Genomic DNA, 18,751 nt, shown 5'->3' with positions numbered 1-18,751 from the left:
CAAGGGACAAGGCGGAGAAGTCCACGTCGATTCAGTAAACTAGAGAAATGGGCAACTCAAGCCATTTGATAGATTGACTTGTGAAAACCGAAGGGTCAAAGGGCAACCGTCTCTTTGATCGGGAGGCTCCTTCTTAGTAAATTTCCAAAGCAATGATCCAAGGGACAGAACTGAGAACATCCACATTAAGATACGTAACCCTGAACCTGTTACTTGCCAAACTGGTTATTGGTCAATGCTTTGACACGACCACCAGTGCAACACAATATAACAGAGCAGGTATTGGAGCAATGGTCACTGCTGTCTGAAAGGATTCAAGCTTCAGATGTAAGAACCTCTGCTCATGTTTTGGACCTTAGCAACTGCAGAAAGATGTTAGATGCAAGAGGGTCTTGAGAAGATGCTAAGTTATAGTTACCCGAAACACACTATGAGCACTCTGGAGAATCATCTCTCAAAGGTTACCACTCCAAGTCAGCAAAGCGATTGGAATCTCCATGAAAATGGTAGAAGGCAGGTTGAGGGTGGCAGGTCATCTGAGCGCCTTCCTGTTTGGTGGTGTGGCTACTGAGGAGGTGTCCCAGGTAAGCCCTGGAGAGCTGGGAATGGCTTGAGCTGTGCTGATGCAGTTAGTTGTCAATGTGGTGGGGGACACTGGCGGGTCCCTAAAAGCGAATGGAGGCTGGTGGAGCCCAAGACGTTCTATTGTGCAACTCAACGGGCACCTTTAAAGGTGGCTCAAGAAAGGGAAGGAAACTGAATAATCCCCAGGGAAATGAACACCCACAGAAGTGGGGTGGGAGAGGCTCAGACACCAAACTGCACAGAACAGCTTCCAGCACGAGATGACAGATTTCAAGATCTTTCCTTCAGGGTTGAAATAGCTTTTCCTTGAGCAAAATGCTGTTGCAGTTTGCACACTAGGGACTTCACTACCTACCTTGCTGAAACCTTGTGCAAGCAGCACTGTCAGACTAAGCCCTGTTAAGTGGAGACCAGTGGCAGTCGCCAGCTGTGGAGCCTCACCCGTGCTAGATCAGATTTTATACACAGGTAAATCATATCACCTGAACACCAATTCATTCTACGTTGGGGAGGTTTGTATATCGATATGTCAGATGCTGTGCAGTATTGCGTAGAGGGGAAAAATTAAAATAACAAACCAAAACAAAATTTGAGCAAAACCAAATCAAATTTAATCGGCTTTTAAATGCAAAAGTAAAAACAAATGAAAACACAAAAAAGCAAAAGAAAATTAAACAGAAAACAGAACTCAAAGTTTCAAGGCAGTCTGCAGAAAACTTTGGGGATTAATTAAAATCTTAAGTCTACAAAAAAACAAAAAAAAACAAAATTTCGTCTTTGTTAAATCTCTAACTTGCATGTTTTACTGTACTCTTTCTGCAGAACGTTCAGTATGTAAAGCAGAACAAACCTCCTATTAAGATACAAACAAAAAAAATCTAGCACTTCTTAGAAGGGATGCAAAAAAGTTACAATGCTCAAATGTTCATAACAAGGTTTTATAAAAGAAACCTAAACTCAAGAATCCATACTAAAAATTATATTTGAAAGGAGGTTAAATCTTGCCATGTTTCTGATAACAGAAAGCAATGCACCAGGAGGTACCGTTTGGAGGTAAGAACTCTGAGGAAGTTCACGCCTGGTTCTGGAGTTTCATCATTTCCTTTACTCTGCTATCTCCCCAGAGTCTCTCTGAAACTCTTTGGTCCATGGTTATCGGAATTCGGCTTTTGATTCTTTTTGTTTTGTTTTTTGGGGAAAAAAGGAAAAGAGGCAGAAAACTTTTAAAAGTTTTCCAGTTTTATGTTTTGCCCATCCATCAACCAACCTGGTCAATGGTGTTCTAAAACACTGGCACGTTTGTATTCGGACTGTCTATTCTACAAAATTAATTGCAATTTGGAAGGCGGGTGGCAGAGGCAAAGTTTGCTTCTGCTTCCGTCCTTTGCTGGGCCTGGCTGTCCTAAGGTTGGCCAGGTTCCGGCCTTGGCCAGGCCAGCGTCCGCTGCCGTCCCTCAAGTCTAGTTGCGATCATCAATTTAAATCTTCCGGGGTGGGGGCGGGGGGGAGGGGAGGGAGGATGCTCTATTCAATCTGGGCCTCGGCAGGCTCCCTTCGGCAGAACCCACAACTGGTCTCTTAAGGGAAAGGATCTTGGATTCGGTTTCACCGCTGCCCCAGAGATCTAGCTGGTGTAATCAGTTTAGACTTCGGGGCTCAAGGGCAGAGAGTGAAGGGAACCGCTTAAGGGGCATCGGAAACCAATAGAACATTGCAAGACTCTTTTTTTAAAAAACAAACATTTGAACATGTCGGTGGCATCCCAGAATATAAAAACCCCTTTTCCGCTTCTTGTTTAGACTAAAGACACACAACTTTTGTGAAAATTGGCGCAGAAATGAGTTGTATGCTAAACAAAACAAAAAAAAAGTTTCAAACTTTTCCGTCACTCAATTATCTATTCCATACAAAAAAAAAGAAAGAGCCACGAGCGAAGTTATTTGTGGGACTTGTTGGTTTTGAAGGAAACCTGCAAGATTTTGTCCCCCAAGCGGTAGCCGTTAAGATTCGCTATGGCCATGGCGGCTTCTTCATAGTTTGTCATTGTCACAAAGCCGAAGCCTTTACACTTGTTGGTGTTGAAGTCGCGGATGACTTTGACGTTAGTCACCGCGCCAAAGGGGCCAAACATCTGCCAGAGGATTCCCTCATCGGCATCTTGGCCGAGGTTGTAGATGAAGATACACCAGCCCGAAGAGGAGTTTCCTGGGACATTTACACCAGAAAGCCCACTCATGTGATCTACACCCATAGGAGAGAACCTAGCAAATAAAAAGCACACAATAGTTCATGTAAACAAAACAACAAAATAAAAAAAGAGTCAGTTCAATCAAGCAAACTTGACACGGAATCAAGATTCAAGGAACACTGAAGGGGGATATCTGTTGGGGGGGGGAAACAAGAGCGTTGGCGGACCCCCCCTGGTGAGCAGAATCGACCCGTCAAAATTTCAAGGGACACCTTATGAAACAGCTTTTGCGGGTTGAGCGGCCGTTTTGTAAGGTGCATGAAGAGTTAACCTCAGCCAGCAAATACGTATGTATGCATGGGCAGAGGCAGGGAGAGCGAAAGAAAGAAAATTTAAAAAGTGGGGCCAAGAGGCTATGAAATGCAAGAGCTCCAGCCTGCAACACATCTAGGCAGGTTCTAATGTATACAAGACAGACTGTCCATTTGCAACAGCAGCTATAATGCGAGAGAGATATCGCAATGCTCACTCTTAGCTGTGGAGTCTTGTGAGCAAAAATTCTGCTTTGTGAGTTACTGGCATTAAAGTTGTGAGAGAACGATTTGGCTACTGCATAAATTAGTTTGCTCTGGAGCCACCCTTCCTGAGCTGAGACAAAAATGGGTGAGCTGGAGGGTAAAAAACTGCGAGCGGGCTCACAGTAACTCAGCTTAAAGGGAACACTGCATACAAGGCGAAGTGGACGCTTGCATGAAGAATAACAAAGCTATAAAGGCAGAGTTTTTCTCCTGAGCGTCTTCCTGGGCACGGGTGCCTCTGTTTGATTCCTGTACACCCTTGAGCATAGCATCTCGCATTGCACAACCCTGAGGCCCCACTGTTTAGTTTTCTGTCCCCTTCTTCTGAGAGCAGGATAACTTGGGGGGGGGAGGGGGGAGGTTGACAGTTCATGCACCTGGCAAAGCAGGCTCAAGCCCATGAAAGCTCATGACAACACAGGGACATGTCGGCCTTTTAAGTGCTGTCCTGGAGGCGACGGGCTACTATCGCTACCCCTCCTGAGAATAGGCTCAAGCCCATGAAAGCTCATGACAACAAAGGGACATGTCGACCTTGGAGGCGATGGGCTACTATCGCTACCCCTCCTGAGAATGTCTACCAAGAACTCCTCCTCCACAAGGCCCAGTGAAGTGAGTACAAGCAGACACCCGGGCACATGCTGCTCGTACCCACACCCATCTGGCGTGGGTATAGGAGAAGTTGCCAGCAGACTGCCTTCCTACCTTAAATGACAGGCGCAGTATCATCAGTGGGACTGGGGGGGAGGTGCTGATCCTAACACATCTTTGCACCCCGTTCCTTCCTGAACCACGGGGACCTGCCTCCTTCGTCGCGCTGGCTTTGGGGAGTGCGTCAGGTGACTGTCTGCAGCCCTTCCCAGATTCCGTAACCTAAGCCTGCCCTTCGGGGCTGGGTGGACTCTCGGCTCAAAGCATCCCCAGGAGATGTTATCTCAGCCAGTGTGTAGGCATTCTTCCCTAGCAACGTCCGCTGTCCTGCCCACCCAGTTCCCAGTAAAGTGTCCCACTAGGCTTGGGTGTCCAGACCCGGCTTCTGCTCTGACACGAGGCAACGTGACAAATGTTTGTGCTCGGACGTTACTGCTGCATTTGGGGAAATGCAGCAGACCTTCTGGCAGGGAGAGGCAAAAGAATCGTTACTGGGCATTTAAAAAACCAGCAGACCAAGGCTAGTCCTTCACACAGATGAGAGAGGATCCCTACCAAGCAGAACCGGAGGGGCCAAAGGCTGAATGGCTAATAACTGTCCGGCTGTTGATACGCCAGCTTGTCGGGGCATTCCTACTGAGCGTTCTCTCAACCAGGAAGAGCAGCAGGCTGAACTGTTTAACCAAGTGTTGTACAAGGGGGGTGGCCAGACCTGTTATGTGACCGGATCAACCTTCAGAGTTCAAATGATCCTCCAGACCCTGGTTTGGGGGAACCATTGACAAGCCACCAGAATGTATTCCCTCTTCACCTCCTGCATGCGGCTTCTCTTTCTGTTTCCTACTTAGACCCCACCACAGTTTGCTGCGCCTGTCTGAATGAGGAAGCGGCTGCTCTCCAGGCAAGAATTGGATCCTCACTTCAAACCATGGCTCGCCAATCAGGTTTGGAGGGCCGGTGCTAACTGTGGCTTGCTGATTCAGATGCTGCAGCAAACCAGCAGACAGGAAAGGGAAGGCGAGTTTGCGGCTTGTTCACAATCCTCCGAGAGACTGTTTGGAGGGCTATCTGAACCCAGCCGTTAACTCCTGTTCAAGGCATATTTGGGGCTACAGGTTTCGTACCCTGGCCAAAATCCTTTCAGTAACGTAACACATCGGGGAAAACCATCTACATGGAAGAGGCTGAGTACAGGCAGATAGAAGAACATGTATTTATTTAACATGTAACAAGAATTCTAGGACAAGAATTCTGAAAATACCCATCTGACTCTACACTTCTGGAGAATGAAAAATTAAAAAAAAACATGCAAGGGTTTCCACTGAAGAGGCGACTATTAGAAGGAATTTACAACAAGCATTATGTGAAAATGAGCAAGGACTTGAAAAGGGGGGGGGAGGAGGAAAAACAAACAAAAAAAGACATAAGTCAATGAAGTAAGAAGCCAAAACCAGAGAAACAGGAAGTTGGAAGAGGGCTACCTTGCAAAGACGGGGATGAGATTTTCAGATGTGTACACAGTGAATTTAGATTCTCAAAAGGTGTGGTTCAGACGGCACAGCGAACCACTGCTTGCAGCTGTGTGGAGCGGGTGTGGGGGAGGGCGGGTAACTGAGGCTAGTGCGTCCCCCATCTCTACTCAGCTACATCCAGACCACTAGCTACGTTTGTGGCAAGCCAGAAATGACGGACGCACATCCGAACCGGCAAACTGTGGCTCGTGCTTCCTCCAGTACCAAAATCCCAACAGCAGCTTGATGGTGGGGAAGGAGCCAACCAGTCTGAGATCCCCCAGGTGACTGTGCCTTACATCTAACCCACATTACATGGGATACACAGCAAAAGTATAATGTGGAACTTCTGGGGAAACCTGCAATACCCAAAATGCTTTGCTGGTTCCTAAGTAAGAGCGGCTGAGTAAACCTCTTGGACGCCGAACCTGAACTCCTATGGATTAACGGACTCGCCATCTCAAAACGAACCGCTAATTAAGTGGCTGCTGAGTGATTACATTATCTATAGTCTGATTATTAATACTTCAGTCAACAGGAAGTCAACTAGTTACTATGCAGACTAACTGGAGAGAGAGAGAGTGCGAGTCAGAGATTCTGCTAGCCTGCTTGACTATGCTTAGAAAAGGCTACTAATTATGATTACTTTCTCAGGATTATGATTTATTAGACTGCAGTCATTCTGGCGACAAACTAATGGAGAATGTGCACACACATTAGTGTCTACTATTTATTGATTAGTGCAGGATGATTAACTGTAGATAAAGCAGCACTATTTTGAATAAGCTTTTGAGTAATACTTAAAAAAAAATGGGTAAAAGCTGTGGTTATCAAAACTACGTTCTCAGGAACTCTGATGTTCTCTGAAGATTGCCGGGGACTCCTCATGATTAGTGACAGCAGCAGAAGTTCTCCTGAAAAGGCCGGGACAGTGGCACAGCACGGGCTTGGCAAGAATAGGTCTTGTTGGTTCAATCCCCGAGCATCTCCAACTAAAGGAGGAGGAGGAGGACACCAGAGAGCTGTTGCCAAGTAGAAACAGACCGTGCCAGGCCAGACAGGCCAATGGACTCGTTTGGTCAAAAGCAGCGTCATGCGTTCACACCCCATCCTTTACGGAACACTCCCCGTGGAGGGGAGGGGCTGTGTACCCTCGCAGCTTGCGTGAGGGATCAACACGGCCCGACCGCGGAGGAGTCAGTTGATCCCCGAGACGGTTTTCCAACAGGACTCCACGCCAGCCAACCTTGTGGCCTCTTGCAGTGGGAGCCCGGGAGTGGGTGACGGGCGCGCGCAGCCAGGGACAGGGGGCCGCTAAAGCCTCGTGCAGAACACTGAAGTGAAAAAAAGGGCAACGGTTTTTGTCAGAAAAGAGGATCAATAGGGATGCATGATGGACAGAAAAGGCGCTGGAGGGCACCGTTCCCGTTACATGACCCAACAGCTTTACAAATAATAATAATAGATCAGCCAATACAGAGGGAGGACAGTGTGCAAGAGGAGGGCCGCAGACCTTTAGCAGGACTGACTAAGGCACTGCAAAGTCGTGCGCATGCTTTCACTGAGGTCTTCTTCAGGCCAGATGTTAAACAAATGATGGGCAGAAGCTGGGGGGGGGGAGAGAGGAGAGAAGAGAATAGAAGCAAAGAGAAGATTAGAGCAAAAAATCACAACTATGGTTTGTAAACCGGTAGCTGCATTCAGGGTGCTCAGAGCTGCAATAGCAAATATGTTATTTAAAATCATGAGTGCTGGCAGCAAACAGGGATTTTGGAACTGGCTGGCCTTTTAGATCTTGAACCAGGATTGGCCGTTGCTTACACCCGTCTGTTATTCGGTTTAAGAGCCCCTTACAAGAAAGGTGGGTTTAAAACCCCTTACAATAAATAGAAAACGCTTTAAGGAAATTTTAAAAGGCTTTACATTTAACTGCTGCCTTCCTGTTGCTTGTCTCTTTCAAGGGCGGGATTGTTACAATCTGAATGTCTAAGCTGCTTTCAGCACAGTTTTTAATATGAAAAGCAGTTTTGAAAAGGAAACACAAGTAACGTCTATATAGGCTGAAGGCCGGTTGTTTTAACCAAACTGGAATTGTGCCATTCCTCAGGATGAGGGTCAGGCAGCCATTCCGCCTGTAATCTTAAAGCGACACTGTCGTCTGATGGACTATGGGTTGGAGTCTGTGGATCCGTTCCACCAATGACAGCGCTTTCTCTGGTACAAGAGGCTTAAAAAGGTGCCACCACCAGTGGAACAGTTCTAAAGAATCTGCCCTGTGTTAGGAAGCATCACACAGACAAAACGTTTCAATCTTTATTAATGGGAGGAAAGGGGGTCTGAAGGACTTTTTAGTCTTCTACTTGGGGGAGGGGGGCGAGAGAGGGGGAAAGGAGAGAAAAGCTCATGGAACAGAACAGAAATGGACATCAACAATGATTACTGACACAGCTGGGGGATACATATTTCATTTGGGTGATCATAGTTAACTCAGACGGCAATTAAGTTGGAAAGAAAAAAATTATCTCAAAAGCTAGTTATAGACGGCACCTCTAGAATGACACAAAAATGCACTTAAAAAAAGAAAAAAGAAATCTAATGGAAGATGTTGGAGGTGCAATTGGGACCGAGGTGATGGTTTCCACGTGAGCTGTCGAGAAACATGGGGAAAAAGTGGTTAAAGGAATACCAGAAATCACTGGATACAAAACTTACATTGAATCCTAGCGTGACAACCTTTGGGGGATATTTAATAAGGATGGTACCTGTGACCGATGCGTGGCTTTAGAGGGGATGGAAGACCCTAGTCATGGCTCAATTCACACACATGGTTAGGCTGAAGGAGGGGGAGACAATGAAGGGAAATCAACTGAAGAAAAGCAGTCTCCGCTCCCTAGATGACTGGAATGTAAGAGGCTCACAGGATGTTAATCCTAGTATTTAGACATGTAGTGTGTTCACTACTGCTTTCTTCTCTCCCTTTCATCTAACTACTGGAAGGGGCTTTCTTTTTTTTAAATTGGGGTGGGGTGCCTGAGGATGAGTGGTGATGGTTTAAAAACAAAAAAAGAGGCGAGGTAGAGGAAGAGAAAGAGAGAGGCACACACGCAACACAGAGCTCTGACCATTATTATTATTATTTTTTGGTCCTTCCTAACCTACCTGAATCTCTGAGCCTGGTGGTGGACGGGCCCCCCGAACCGTCTCGCTGGTGAGTGGTACAGCTGCGAGAGCAGCGCCGCGTTCTTGTTCTGGTTGGGATTGGCGGCAAACTTCACAGTGATCGGCTCGGAGGAACCCGGAGGCTTGTGGCCGTTGAAGTTTGTGATGGCCTCTTCAGCCTCAGACCGCTTGTCAAACCGGATAAAGGCAACCCCTCTGGAAAGTCCTTAAAACCAGTAAGGAGAGAGACAGAATCAGCCATTTTCCCCCGCTGCCCACCACACCCCTGAACATGTCCTCTTGCACAGGCATGTTGTAAACAGCAAAGAAGAGAAGAGAACAAACATAAAATCTAACCCGCGTGAGGCACTCCTTAGGCCCGAGGATTTCAGTGGGCAGAAGTTCAGCACACACAGCCGAGAGAAGAGGGACTAGGGGTACACGATTCCCACTGCCCGGGTGGTGGGGGGGGGGGGGGGGGGGGGCTAAGAGACATGTTGCCCCACCCGTCTCATTTTGGTCTCATAGGAGAGTAAGGAAGCAGCCAGCATGATGCCTGTTTCAGCAATTACTGAAGCTTGTCAGATGCTTCCAAAATGGGCCAAGATGTCGGGTGTTTTTTTAATGTTTATGGGGAAAACTAAGAACTCTTTTCAGCTGTCAGCCTTACTATACCAGAGCTCCCAAACTATATGCATTTGTCTCAAGAGCGCCACATTTCAGATCATCGCTGCTACCCTCTTGCAGACGGAGGACAACTCTAAAAGCATTTTCGTGTGTTCCACATGGGATTATAGTGACGGAGACCATTTTTCAATTCAGGATCAGCAGGGACAAAAGGGCCGAATCTCCATGCTAAAATCCCATGCGGGGAAGGGTTCCTCGTCCACCCCCAACTCAGTCCCATCCACGCCCCCTCTCTCAGGTCACCCTGCTACCCTGGGGGCACAGCCTGGGAAAGACAGAAAGAGGCACAAACCGATTTGCGCTCTGGGTGCATAAACATAAACTGGTGCCTGCGGAGCCAGTGGAAAGCCCCCCTCCAACCTGCAGCAACAGTGCCACCGTGCGCACCTGTAGTCTGGTCAACCAGCACACGGGAGTTGATAATGCGGCCAAACCGTGAAAACATGTCTTCTACGTCTTTCTGCGTCATCGTCCTGGGCAGTCCGCTGATGTACAAGTTTGCGTCTTTGATAACCTCAGAGCTTGGGCGGGCATACGACACCTGAAAAGGTGGGGGGGGGGGGAAGCAGAGAATCCCTTAATGTGGGCATGCACAGTCCCAAGTGGTCTGCACGCACACGGCCTTCCTTCCTAGGCAGCTGTGCCTTCCCCAGCCCTGCTTGCATCACAAAGCCACGAGGATCATAAGAACATAAGACAGGCCAATGCTGGATCAGGCCAATGGCCCATCTAGTCCAACACTCTGTCACACAGTGGTAGAAAAATACCAGGTGCCATCAGGAGGTCCAGCAGTGGGGCCAGGACACTAGGAGCCCTCCCACTGTTGCCCCCCCCTCCAAAAGCACCAAGAATACAGAGCATCCCTTGCCCCAGACCAAGAGTTCCTATCTATACCTTGTGGCTAATAGCCACTGATGGACCTCTGCTCCAGATGTTTATCTAATTCCCTCTTGAAGCTGTCCATGCTTGTAGCCACCACCACCTCCTGGGGCAGTGAATTCCATGTGTTAATCACTCTTTGGGTGAAGAAGTACTTCCTTTTATCTGTTCTAACCCGACTGCTCAGCAATTTCATTGAGTGCCCACGACTTCTTGTATTGTGAGAAAGGGAGAAAAGGACTTCTTTCTCTAACCCATGCATAATCTTGTAAACCTCAATCATGTCACCCCTCAGCCGTTGTTTTTCCAAGCTAAAGAGCCCCAAGCGCTTTAACCTTTCTTCATAGGCAAAGTGTTCCAAGCCTTTTATCATTCTAGTTGCCCTTTTCTGCATTTTTCCAATGCTATAATATCCTTCCTGAGGTCTAGTGACCAGAACTGTACACAGTACTCCAAATGAGGTTGCACCATCGTTTTATACAGGGGCTGCTTTGTTTTCAATTCCCTTCCTAATAATCCCCAGCATAGCGTTGGCCTTTTTTATTGCAGTCGCACACTGTCTAGACATTTTCAGTGAGTTATCTACTACGACTCCAAGATCTCTCTCTTGGTCGTGGCATGACTGGAAGGTACAGCCTTGCTAAAACTAAGTAAGCATGGGTCTAGGTCTGGATGAGACCCCTTCAGGACCCCACCCTCCAGCCACACACCACCCATAGTGCCTTGGTGGCAGAAAGAAGAAGAAGAAAAGAGATTGGATTTATACCCCGCCCTTCACTACCCAAGGGAGTTTCAGAGCGGCTGACAAACTCCTTTCCCTTCCCCTCCCCACAACAGACACCCTGTGAGGGAGGCGGGGCTGAGAGAGCTCTTGACAGAAACTGCTCTTTTTCAAGGACAGCTCTTATCAGAGCTAAGGCTTGCCCAAGGTCATCCAGCCAGGTGCAAGTGGAGGAGTGGGGAATCAAACCCGGTTCTCCCAAATTAGAGTCCGTGCACATAAAAGAAGAAGAAGAAGAAGAAGAAGAGATTGGATTTATATCCTGCCCTTCACTACCCAGAGGAGTCTCAGAGCGGCTTACAAACTTCTTTCCCTTCCCCTCCCCACAACAGACACCCTGTGAGGGAGGCGGGGCTGAGAGAGCTCTTGACAGAAACTGCTCTTTTTCAAGGACAGCTCTTATCAGAGCTAAGGCTTGCCCAAGGTCATCCAGCCAGGTGCAAGTGGAGGAGTGGGGAATCAAACCCGGTTCTCCCAGAGTCTGCGCACCTGACCACGACAACAAACTGGGAAAGAAAGGCAGGATCTTTGCAACAAATAAAGTCAGAAAGCTGCAACACCAGGCAGAAAGGACTAGGGTGGAGGGAAGGGGAAAGGCTTTGAGGAGGCTTGCCATCCAGCTGTCGAGAAACAAAGAGGTCCAGAAAGCTTCAGAGAAGCAGGACACCCATGACAATGACTCCTGCTAGCCTGGATCAGCCGAGTCACATTCACCTATTTTTACCTTGATGGTCTTGGACTGCAGTCTCAGGCCGTTCAGTGTGTTTATTGCTCTCTCCGCATCCTTTGCTGTCACGTAGTTCACAAAGCCGTAGCCCAAGCTGTGCCCTGCAAGGGAAAAGAAGAAGACATTTTAGAAGCGCACCATTCTTTGGGTCACAGACCAGCATCATACAATTCGCAAGTAGTTTCAGGATCCACTATTATCCACAAAGCTGACAACTTCTAGAGTGGATAACTGTCAGATACTTCGGGACCTTTGGAGAGGACATGTAAGAGGCCTGCTTAAAATGATGAACAGGACATGGGGAGAGGAGAAGAACCATACTTTTTATGCTGCTGTTCCAAACCATGCCACTGGCTTTCCTGGAAGATGAGGACTAGGCAAAGTCAGGGGACTTTGAGTCACCTCGAACACATGCAGCACGAGACACCGGCTAGCATTTTGGACAGCCAAGAAGCATCCCCCACAATGGCTAAGAAATTCTGGCAAAGGCCTAAGCAAACCTGGACAGAGAACAGCTGGCCCAGAAAAAGAAGAGAGAAGAGATTGGATTTATACCCTGCCCCTTCACTTGGAGTCTCAGAGCGGCTTACAAACCCCTTTCCCTTCCCCTCCCCACAACAGACACCCTGTGAGGTAGGTGGGGCTGAGAGAGCTCTGAAAGAACTATGGCTTGCCCAAGGTCATCCGGCAGCTGCAAGTGGGGGAATCAAACCCGGTTCTCCCAGATTAGAGTCCGTGCACTTAACCACTACACCGAACTGGAGACAGCCAGCATGGCACAATGACCAGACTAGGCGCCCCCCTCCATTACTCAAGCTAACCTCCCCACCCACCCCGAATTTAAAGAGATGTGATATGTGATAGAAACAGCTGTCCATTACTTATTAAATTGATGGACAGTAGATTCAGGGTTTTTAAAAGTCCTTTGCACATAAGAATCAATACATTTTTGGCATGTGCTACTAGACAACAGCCAACGGTTTCAATGGCTTTAAAGGGAGGAGTCAGGCAAATTCATGCGAGAGTTCAATCGATGGCCACAACAGTTAAACTGCACCTTCGTGTTCAGAGGCAATTGTCTCCAACTGCTAGAGACCAACGAACCACAAGGGAAATCCTTCATGCCCTACTTACAGGTTTCCCGTAGCAGAAGACTGGAATCAGAACGCTGGACTAGATGGGGTTTTGGTAACCGTTATGTTAGGAAGGCCGTTATATTTCTGTAGGATAATAAGGCTTGCCTCTACACTTTATGTGAGGTAGAAGCAGGTAACTGGCCACACAAAACCTCTGACCAATCAATGGCCTCTCAGACACAGGGGTGAACTTTACAAGCAGGCAAGCCCCACACCCCGAATTCAGTAACAAAAGAAATAAATAAAATGTTGAAGTATTTTTACTGTCACATTAAAACTTGGCTGCAATAACACCCCCACACGTGCTCCACCTAACTGGCTGTATCCCAACGGGACTGTTCCACTAGTGGTGGCACTTTGGTGCAAGAGGCTGCCAGTGCTACCGGACCAGATCCATGGGTTCCAGCCCACACAGAGCACAATCATTCTTCCACGGCAATCTGGCGTTAAAATAAATCCAGTAAAATCTCTTGCAATGCGATGTTGTCCCTGGGTTGGGTTGTTTTTTTTAAAGACACACACACACAATTTACCTGCAACTTTGTCACGTATCAGCTTCGCAGATTCAACTTCTCCGATGCTGCTGAACAGGCTCCGTAACTCATCCTGGGTCATGTTTTGAGGGAGGTAGTTAACGATTAAGTTTGTCCTCCCGATATCGTCCCTGCAGTCTTCAGCCATGTGATCTTCATAACCATTAGACATTTTATTTAGAAAAGAAGCCTGCCGGGAGACAAAAGAAAGAGCCCTTGGGAGTTCTGGGGTTTTATTTTTCCCAAATAAAGTACAGCTGAAGCTGAAAAGCCAAAAACAAAGTAAAGGACAGTGTTCCTGATAAGGGAAAACAGATTGGCTGAACAATGCAGTGCGCACTTCAGAGCTGAATGACTAAAATTAAGGTCTACTGGACCAAAAAAAGCACAGAACACAAAACATGAATTCATTTGCACATTCCTTACAGGGCTCTCTTTCCTAAAAACTGAGGAGGCAGTGTGTGTGGCCACTACTAATTTCCCCCACCGTGTATGCAACTCACACGATAAGAAACTGTCCTGCAACTATCAGGTTGGCCATGCCCATTACTGATTTCACTCAAACACTGCTCACAAGATCCACTATGTAACAGACTTAAATATGGAATTACAAAGAATTTTAAAAAGACCCGAGGTCCACAGAACAACCATATATGTTACACTCAAAAGCGATCCTGAGATACTCCGTCTTCTCAAGGTATCAGCATCAAGCGCCCAAACTCATAAAAATTAACCATGTTTCTCTTTTTGGTGAAGCGAGAAAGTGAGCGAGCACACAGAGAAAAATCCCATTCACAATATTCAAAAAGGAAACTAATACACGTGTCAGCGTAAAGTAGCTGTTCTGTAGTTACTAAGCTGAGCGCACATCTTGGACTATCGCAAGGCAGAAGTGGTTGCTGGAAGAGATGCTGGTCTTCTGTTATCACATGTTTAAACTCTATGCACAGTGTTCTGTTAGCAAATGAAAAGGTTGGCTGTAACCCATTAAGTGTGCAAAAAAAACCCAACCCCAATCCACCCTCAATACAAATGGCAACACGAACTCTATTTTTACATCCCTGTTCTCCCTTGGGTGAGAACCTGTTACATGACACAATGAACACACGGGTCACCACCAGAGACAACTGCGCAAACATGGGGTGGGAGCATACACCCATGCGTAAAAGCTACTTTCCTTGCTGGCGGCAGCCTTTCCATCCAGCCCAATACACTCTGAGGTTCCCCTCCTTCTCTAGAGGCACTCCTGATGGCAGAATGCGCGCTCTGCACAAGAGAAGGGACGCAGCCAGTTTTGGTGTAGTGGTTAGGAGCACAGACTCTAATCTGGGAGAACTGGGTTTGATTCCCCACTCCCCCCCCCCACATGCAGCTGCTGGTGTGACCTTGGGCAAGCCATAGAGCTGTCCTTGAAAGGGCAGTTCTCAAAAGAGCTCTCTCAGCCCCATCTACCTCACAGGGTGTCTGTTGTGGGGAGGGGAAGGGAAAGGTGTTTGTGAGCCACTCTGAGATTCTGAGCAAAGGGCGGGGTAGAAATCCAATCTCCTCTTCTTCTTCTACTATAAGGGGTATGGATTTAGAAGCGCCTTTAACTGGAACTGGCAACAGACATATCGCTGAATGACCACAGATGGCCATGGCAGCAGCATGCTAGAAAAATCAGTCCCTAAACCATGGCTAGCCATGATATCTCCCACCAGCTCTGTGGGGGCTGTGCTCTTCAGCCTCAGAGGGACTGGCTCTGGAAGCTTTCCGGCAACGATGCGGAGAGAACAGAGAAATGCTACGAGCAGCAGCAGCAGCAGCACCCGTAGCTGGGTCACCTCCAGCACAGAGCACGCAACCAGCGCAAGAAGATGTGCTGTGGCCCGCAGGGGAGGCACGTCTAAGGGGATGCTGGCGCCATGGCAACAAGTTGGTCTAAACAGGATTACAGTTCCGGTTTCGATCTGTCTAGCGTGCTTCTGTCCTGCCCTTCCGATACAGCAGAGTAAGTGGCTGTCCCACACTGTAACCCCTGCAAGGCTAATCAGGCAGTGAGAGTGTCTGTCCAAAGGTCAGCCAGTGAGTTTCAGGGCAGGTCAAAGACGTGAATCTGGGTCTCCCACATTCTGGTCCAGCACGCTAACTACTACAATACCCTGCAAATACACGAACAGACCCTCAGCAGAGGCAGGCTGGGAATCAGGAGTATAGACCAGGCCTCTTTCGCTGTACCACAACTCCACACACCCCACCCCACCTGGGAGAGCTCTACTTCTCAGCAAGTTCCCTCACCTAAGAACATAAGAGAAGCCCATGTTGGATTAGGCCAATGGCCCATCCAGTCTAAGACTCTGTCACACAGTGGCCAAAAATACCAGGTGCCATCAGAAGGTCCAGCAGTGGGGCCAGGACACTAGAAGCCCCCCCCCCCACAGCATCCCTTGCCCCAGTCGCACAGTCGAGTCCGACTCTTCGCGACCCCATGGACCAGATCACGCCAGGCCTTCCTGTCTTCCGCCGTCCTCTGAAGTTTGCTCAATTTCATGTTCGTTGCATCTATGACACTGTCTAACCATCTCATCCTTTGCCGTCCCCGTCTTCTTTGACCTTCAATCTTTCCCAGCATCAGGGTCTTTTCCAGTGAGTGCTCCCTTCTCATTTGGTGGCCAAAGTATTTGAGCTTCAGTTTCATTATCTGGCCTTCCAGGGAACAGTCAGGGTTGATTTCTTTTAGGATTGACTGATTTGATCTTTTTGCAGTCCAAGGGACTCTCAAGAGTCTTCTCCAGCACCATAGTTCAAAAGAATCTATTCTTCGGCGCTTGGCCTTCCTTATAGTCCAACTCTCGCAGCCATACATGACTACTGGGAATACCATTGCTTTGACCATGTGGACTTTTGTTGGCAGGGTGATGTCTCTACTTTTTATCATGCTGTTTAGGTTCGCCATCGCTTTCCTCCCAAGGAGCAGGCGTCTTTTAATTTCATGGCTGCAGTCACAGTCTGCGGTGATCTGGGATCCCAGGAACGTGAAGTCTGTCACTACTTCCACGACTTCCCCTTCTATTTGCCAAGGAGTGATGGGGCCGGATAACATGATCTTAGTTTTTTTGATGTTGAGCTTCAAGCCCACTTTTGCGCTCTCCTCTTTTACCCTGAGCAAGAGGCTCTTTAGGTCCTCTTCACTTTTTGCCATTAGAGTGGTATCGTCTGCATTATCTGAGGTTGTTGATCTTTTCCCCAGCAATCTTAATTCCCGCTTGTGATTCATCCAGGCCAGCTTTTCGCATGATGTACTCTGCATATATATTTAATAAGCAAGGTGACAATATACATCCTTGTCGTACTCCTTTTCCTAAGCGAAACCAATCAGTTGTTCCATATCTGGTTCTAACTGTCGCTTCTTGACCCTTATACAGGTTTCTCAAGAGACAAGTGAGGTGGTCTGGTACTCCCATCTCTTTAAGGACCTGACATAGTTTGTTGTGATCCACACAGTCAAAGGCTTAAGCATAGTCAGTGAAGCAGAAGCAGATGTTTTTCTGGTACTCTCTTGCTTTCTCCATAATCCAGTGAATGTTGGCAATCTGATCTCTAGTTCCTCTACCTCTTCGAAACCCAGCTTGTACACCTAGCTATACCTTGTGGCTAATAGCCACTGATGGACCTCTGCTCCATATGCTTATCTAATTCTCCCTTGAAGCTGTCCATGCTTGTAGCTGCCACCACCTCCTGTGCTGGGCTCGACACTGAGAGGGGTGTAACTGCATCTCCCATATCAGATACCCAGTGAAGGGGAATGCTAGTGCTCTTGTGAACTGTACCTTTCCTGATTACATTTGAACATCGCATTAGCATTTCCCACCATGGACGTCCTGCATTCCACGGCTCTTTGAGCCGGTTTATAATTTTCTTCACAATTTATACATTTATGCTTGTTTGCCTACCTAGTGATCATCCACCCACCTGCACCTGACCAAGTGAGTGTAGTCCATGAAAGCTTATGCTGCAATAAAAACTCATTAGTGTTCAAGGTACCAAAACAATAACATCGCTACCCATCTGGAACTGACTGAAGAGAAGATCTTCAGCTCTGCCTTTGGGGCAAACCGGAGCAATTTGACAGTCTGAAGCAATACCATCCCTGTCACTTGACGCTTCTCTGCAGACTTTGCTTAGTTGCCAGTGGGCAACTCTTGGTGCATACCAAGAAAGCGTGGGAGCAGGTGCCGTGTTGCCTCCGTCACCACAGCATTCATGCTCCCTGGCACCCAGGAGACAAGAGTGAAAAGGCCAGATCACCCGAGTTTCAATCTAGCTGGGTCTACCCTAAGAATGGACAGCGCCAGCATGGAGGTTTCCTTCCAGTCTCAAACACCACTTGGGAATTCGTATCACTGGCTCTCCTGCTCCATTCAACACACACACACACACAATACAGAACCAGCCCTAATTGACATCAATCTTTCCATGTACAAAAGCCCATTTCATGCTCCATGGAGAGGAGGAGGAAGTGAATTTCACTAGAGCTGCAGAGGGACAAAAAATGCATTGCTAAGTTAAAACAGAGGAGGTCTTTCAGCAGGGAGAACAACAATGTTAGAGACGCTGGATTCTACAGTCCGGCAACTCTAAGTCTGCTGCTTGTGCATTCCAGCTCTTTTTCTGTAAAATTAAGACGGAAGCAAGAATTTGGAATTCTAGCAGATTCCCAAGATTCCAGGACTTATTCCAAAGGAGGGGAGGGGAGTTACATTTGTTGCAGCCCCATTCGACGAGAGGAAAAACAGAACAAGACTATAACAGAAGGCATACCCTGGTGAATATGTTTATTGTTCTAGCTAATCATGGGACAAAAATAGAATTAGCAGGAAGCGTACCAACAAGACCTGGCATGAGAAAAATATTCCTACCATCTTATTAATCAGCTACTGAGTATTAATGATCGCGGGCAGTTTGGGCCCAACCATCCGACTTGGGCTGCTATTTACTTGTTAGAGAACAGGCACCCAGATCTTTGATTTACTCACGAGAGGTACCAACCTCTCATGAAGCGAACAGATTCTTGGGGTGTAGCTTGAGTTAGATCAGGTATGCTTTTCATTATTTAAAATTTATACTCCACTTTCGGAGTGGGGCAATTTCCCTCCGCGGAAGTTGACATGGAGGTCATTCGGTCGCAAAGCAGTCTCTCAGAGAACACCAGAAGGACATTCTGGAGCAGGTGGGTCTCCTCACCCGGGCCAGACAGAAAGCAGCTCCCAGCTGGATTCTTAGCAGTAGGGCAGCGAAAAGATGCTGGGGGGGAGGGGAAGAACATGACCTGTAGATTATTCCCAGCTCTCTGGTAT

General features: G+C 47.7%; 1 protein-coding gene across 1 annotated transcript in view; it reads right to left on the bottom strand.

Moving 5' to 3' along the window:
* Positions 1–1,292: 1,292 nt before the first annotated feature.
* ELAVL1 (ELAV like RNA binding protein 1) overlaps positions 1,293–18,751 on the bottom strand; it is a 25,119-nt gene continuing 7,660 nt past the window's right edge. The window contains exons 2-6 of the mRNA XM_015422646.1: positions 13,416–13,605; positions 11,744–11,847; positions 9,747–9,900; positions 8,673–8,898; positions 1,293–2,846 (exon numbers count right to left, since the gene is read on the bottom strand). Coding sequence (XP_015278132.1) covers positions 2,522–2,846; positions 8,673–8,898; positions 9,747–9,900; positions 11,744–11,847; positions 13,416–13,587 — 981 coding nt within the window. The 5' untranslated portion in view covers positions 13,588–13,605 and the 3' untranslated portion in view covers positions 1,293–2,521. The remainder of the gene's footprint in view (positions 2,847–8,672; positions 8,899–9,746; positions 9,901–11,743; positions 11,848–13,415; positions 13,606–18,751) is intronic.

This window comes from Gekko japonicus, unplaced genomic scaffold, assembly GCF_001447785.1.
Source record: "Gekko japonicus isolate JY-2015 unplaced genomic scaffold, Gekko_japonicus_V1.1 scaffold2030, whole genome shotgun sequence".
NCBI lineage: Eukaryota > Metazoa > Chordata > Lepidosauria > Squamata > Gekkonidae > Gekko > Gekko japonicus.
This window is presented reverse-complemented; position numbering and strand designations above follow the sequence as displayed.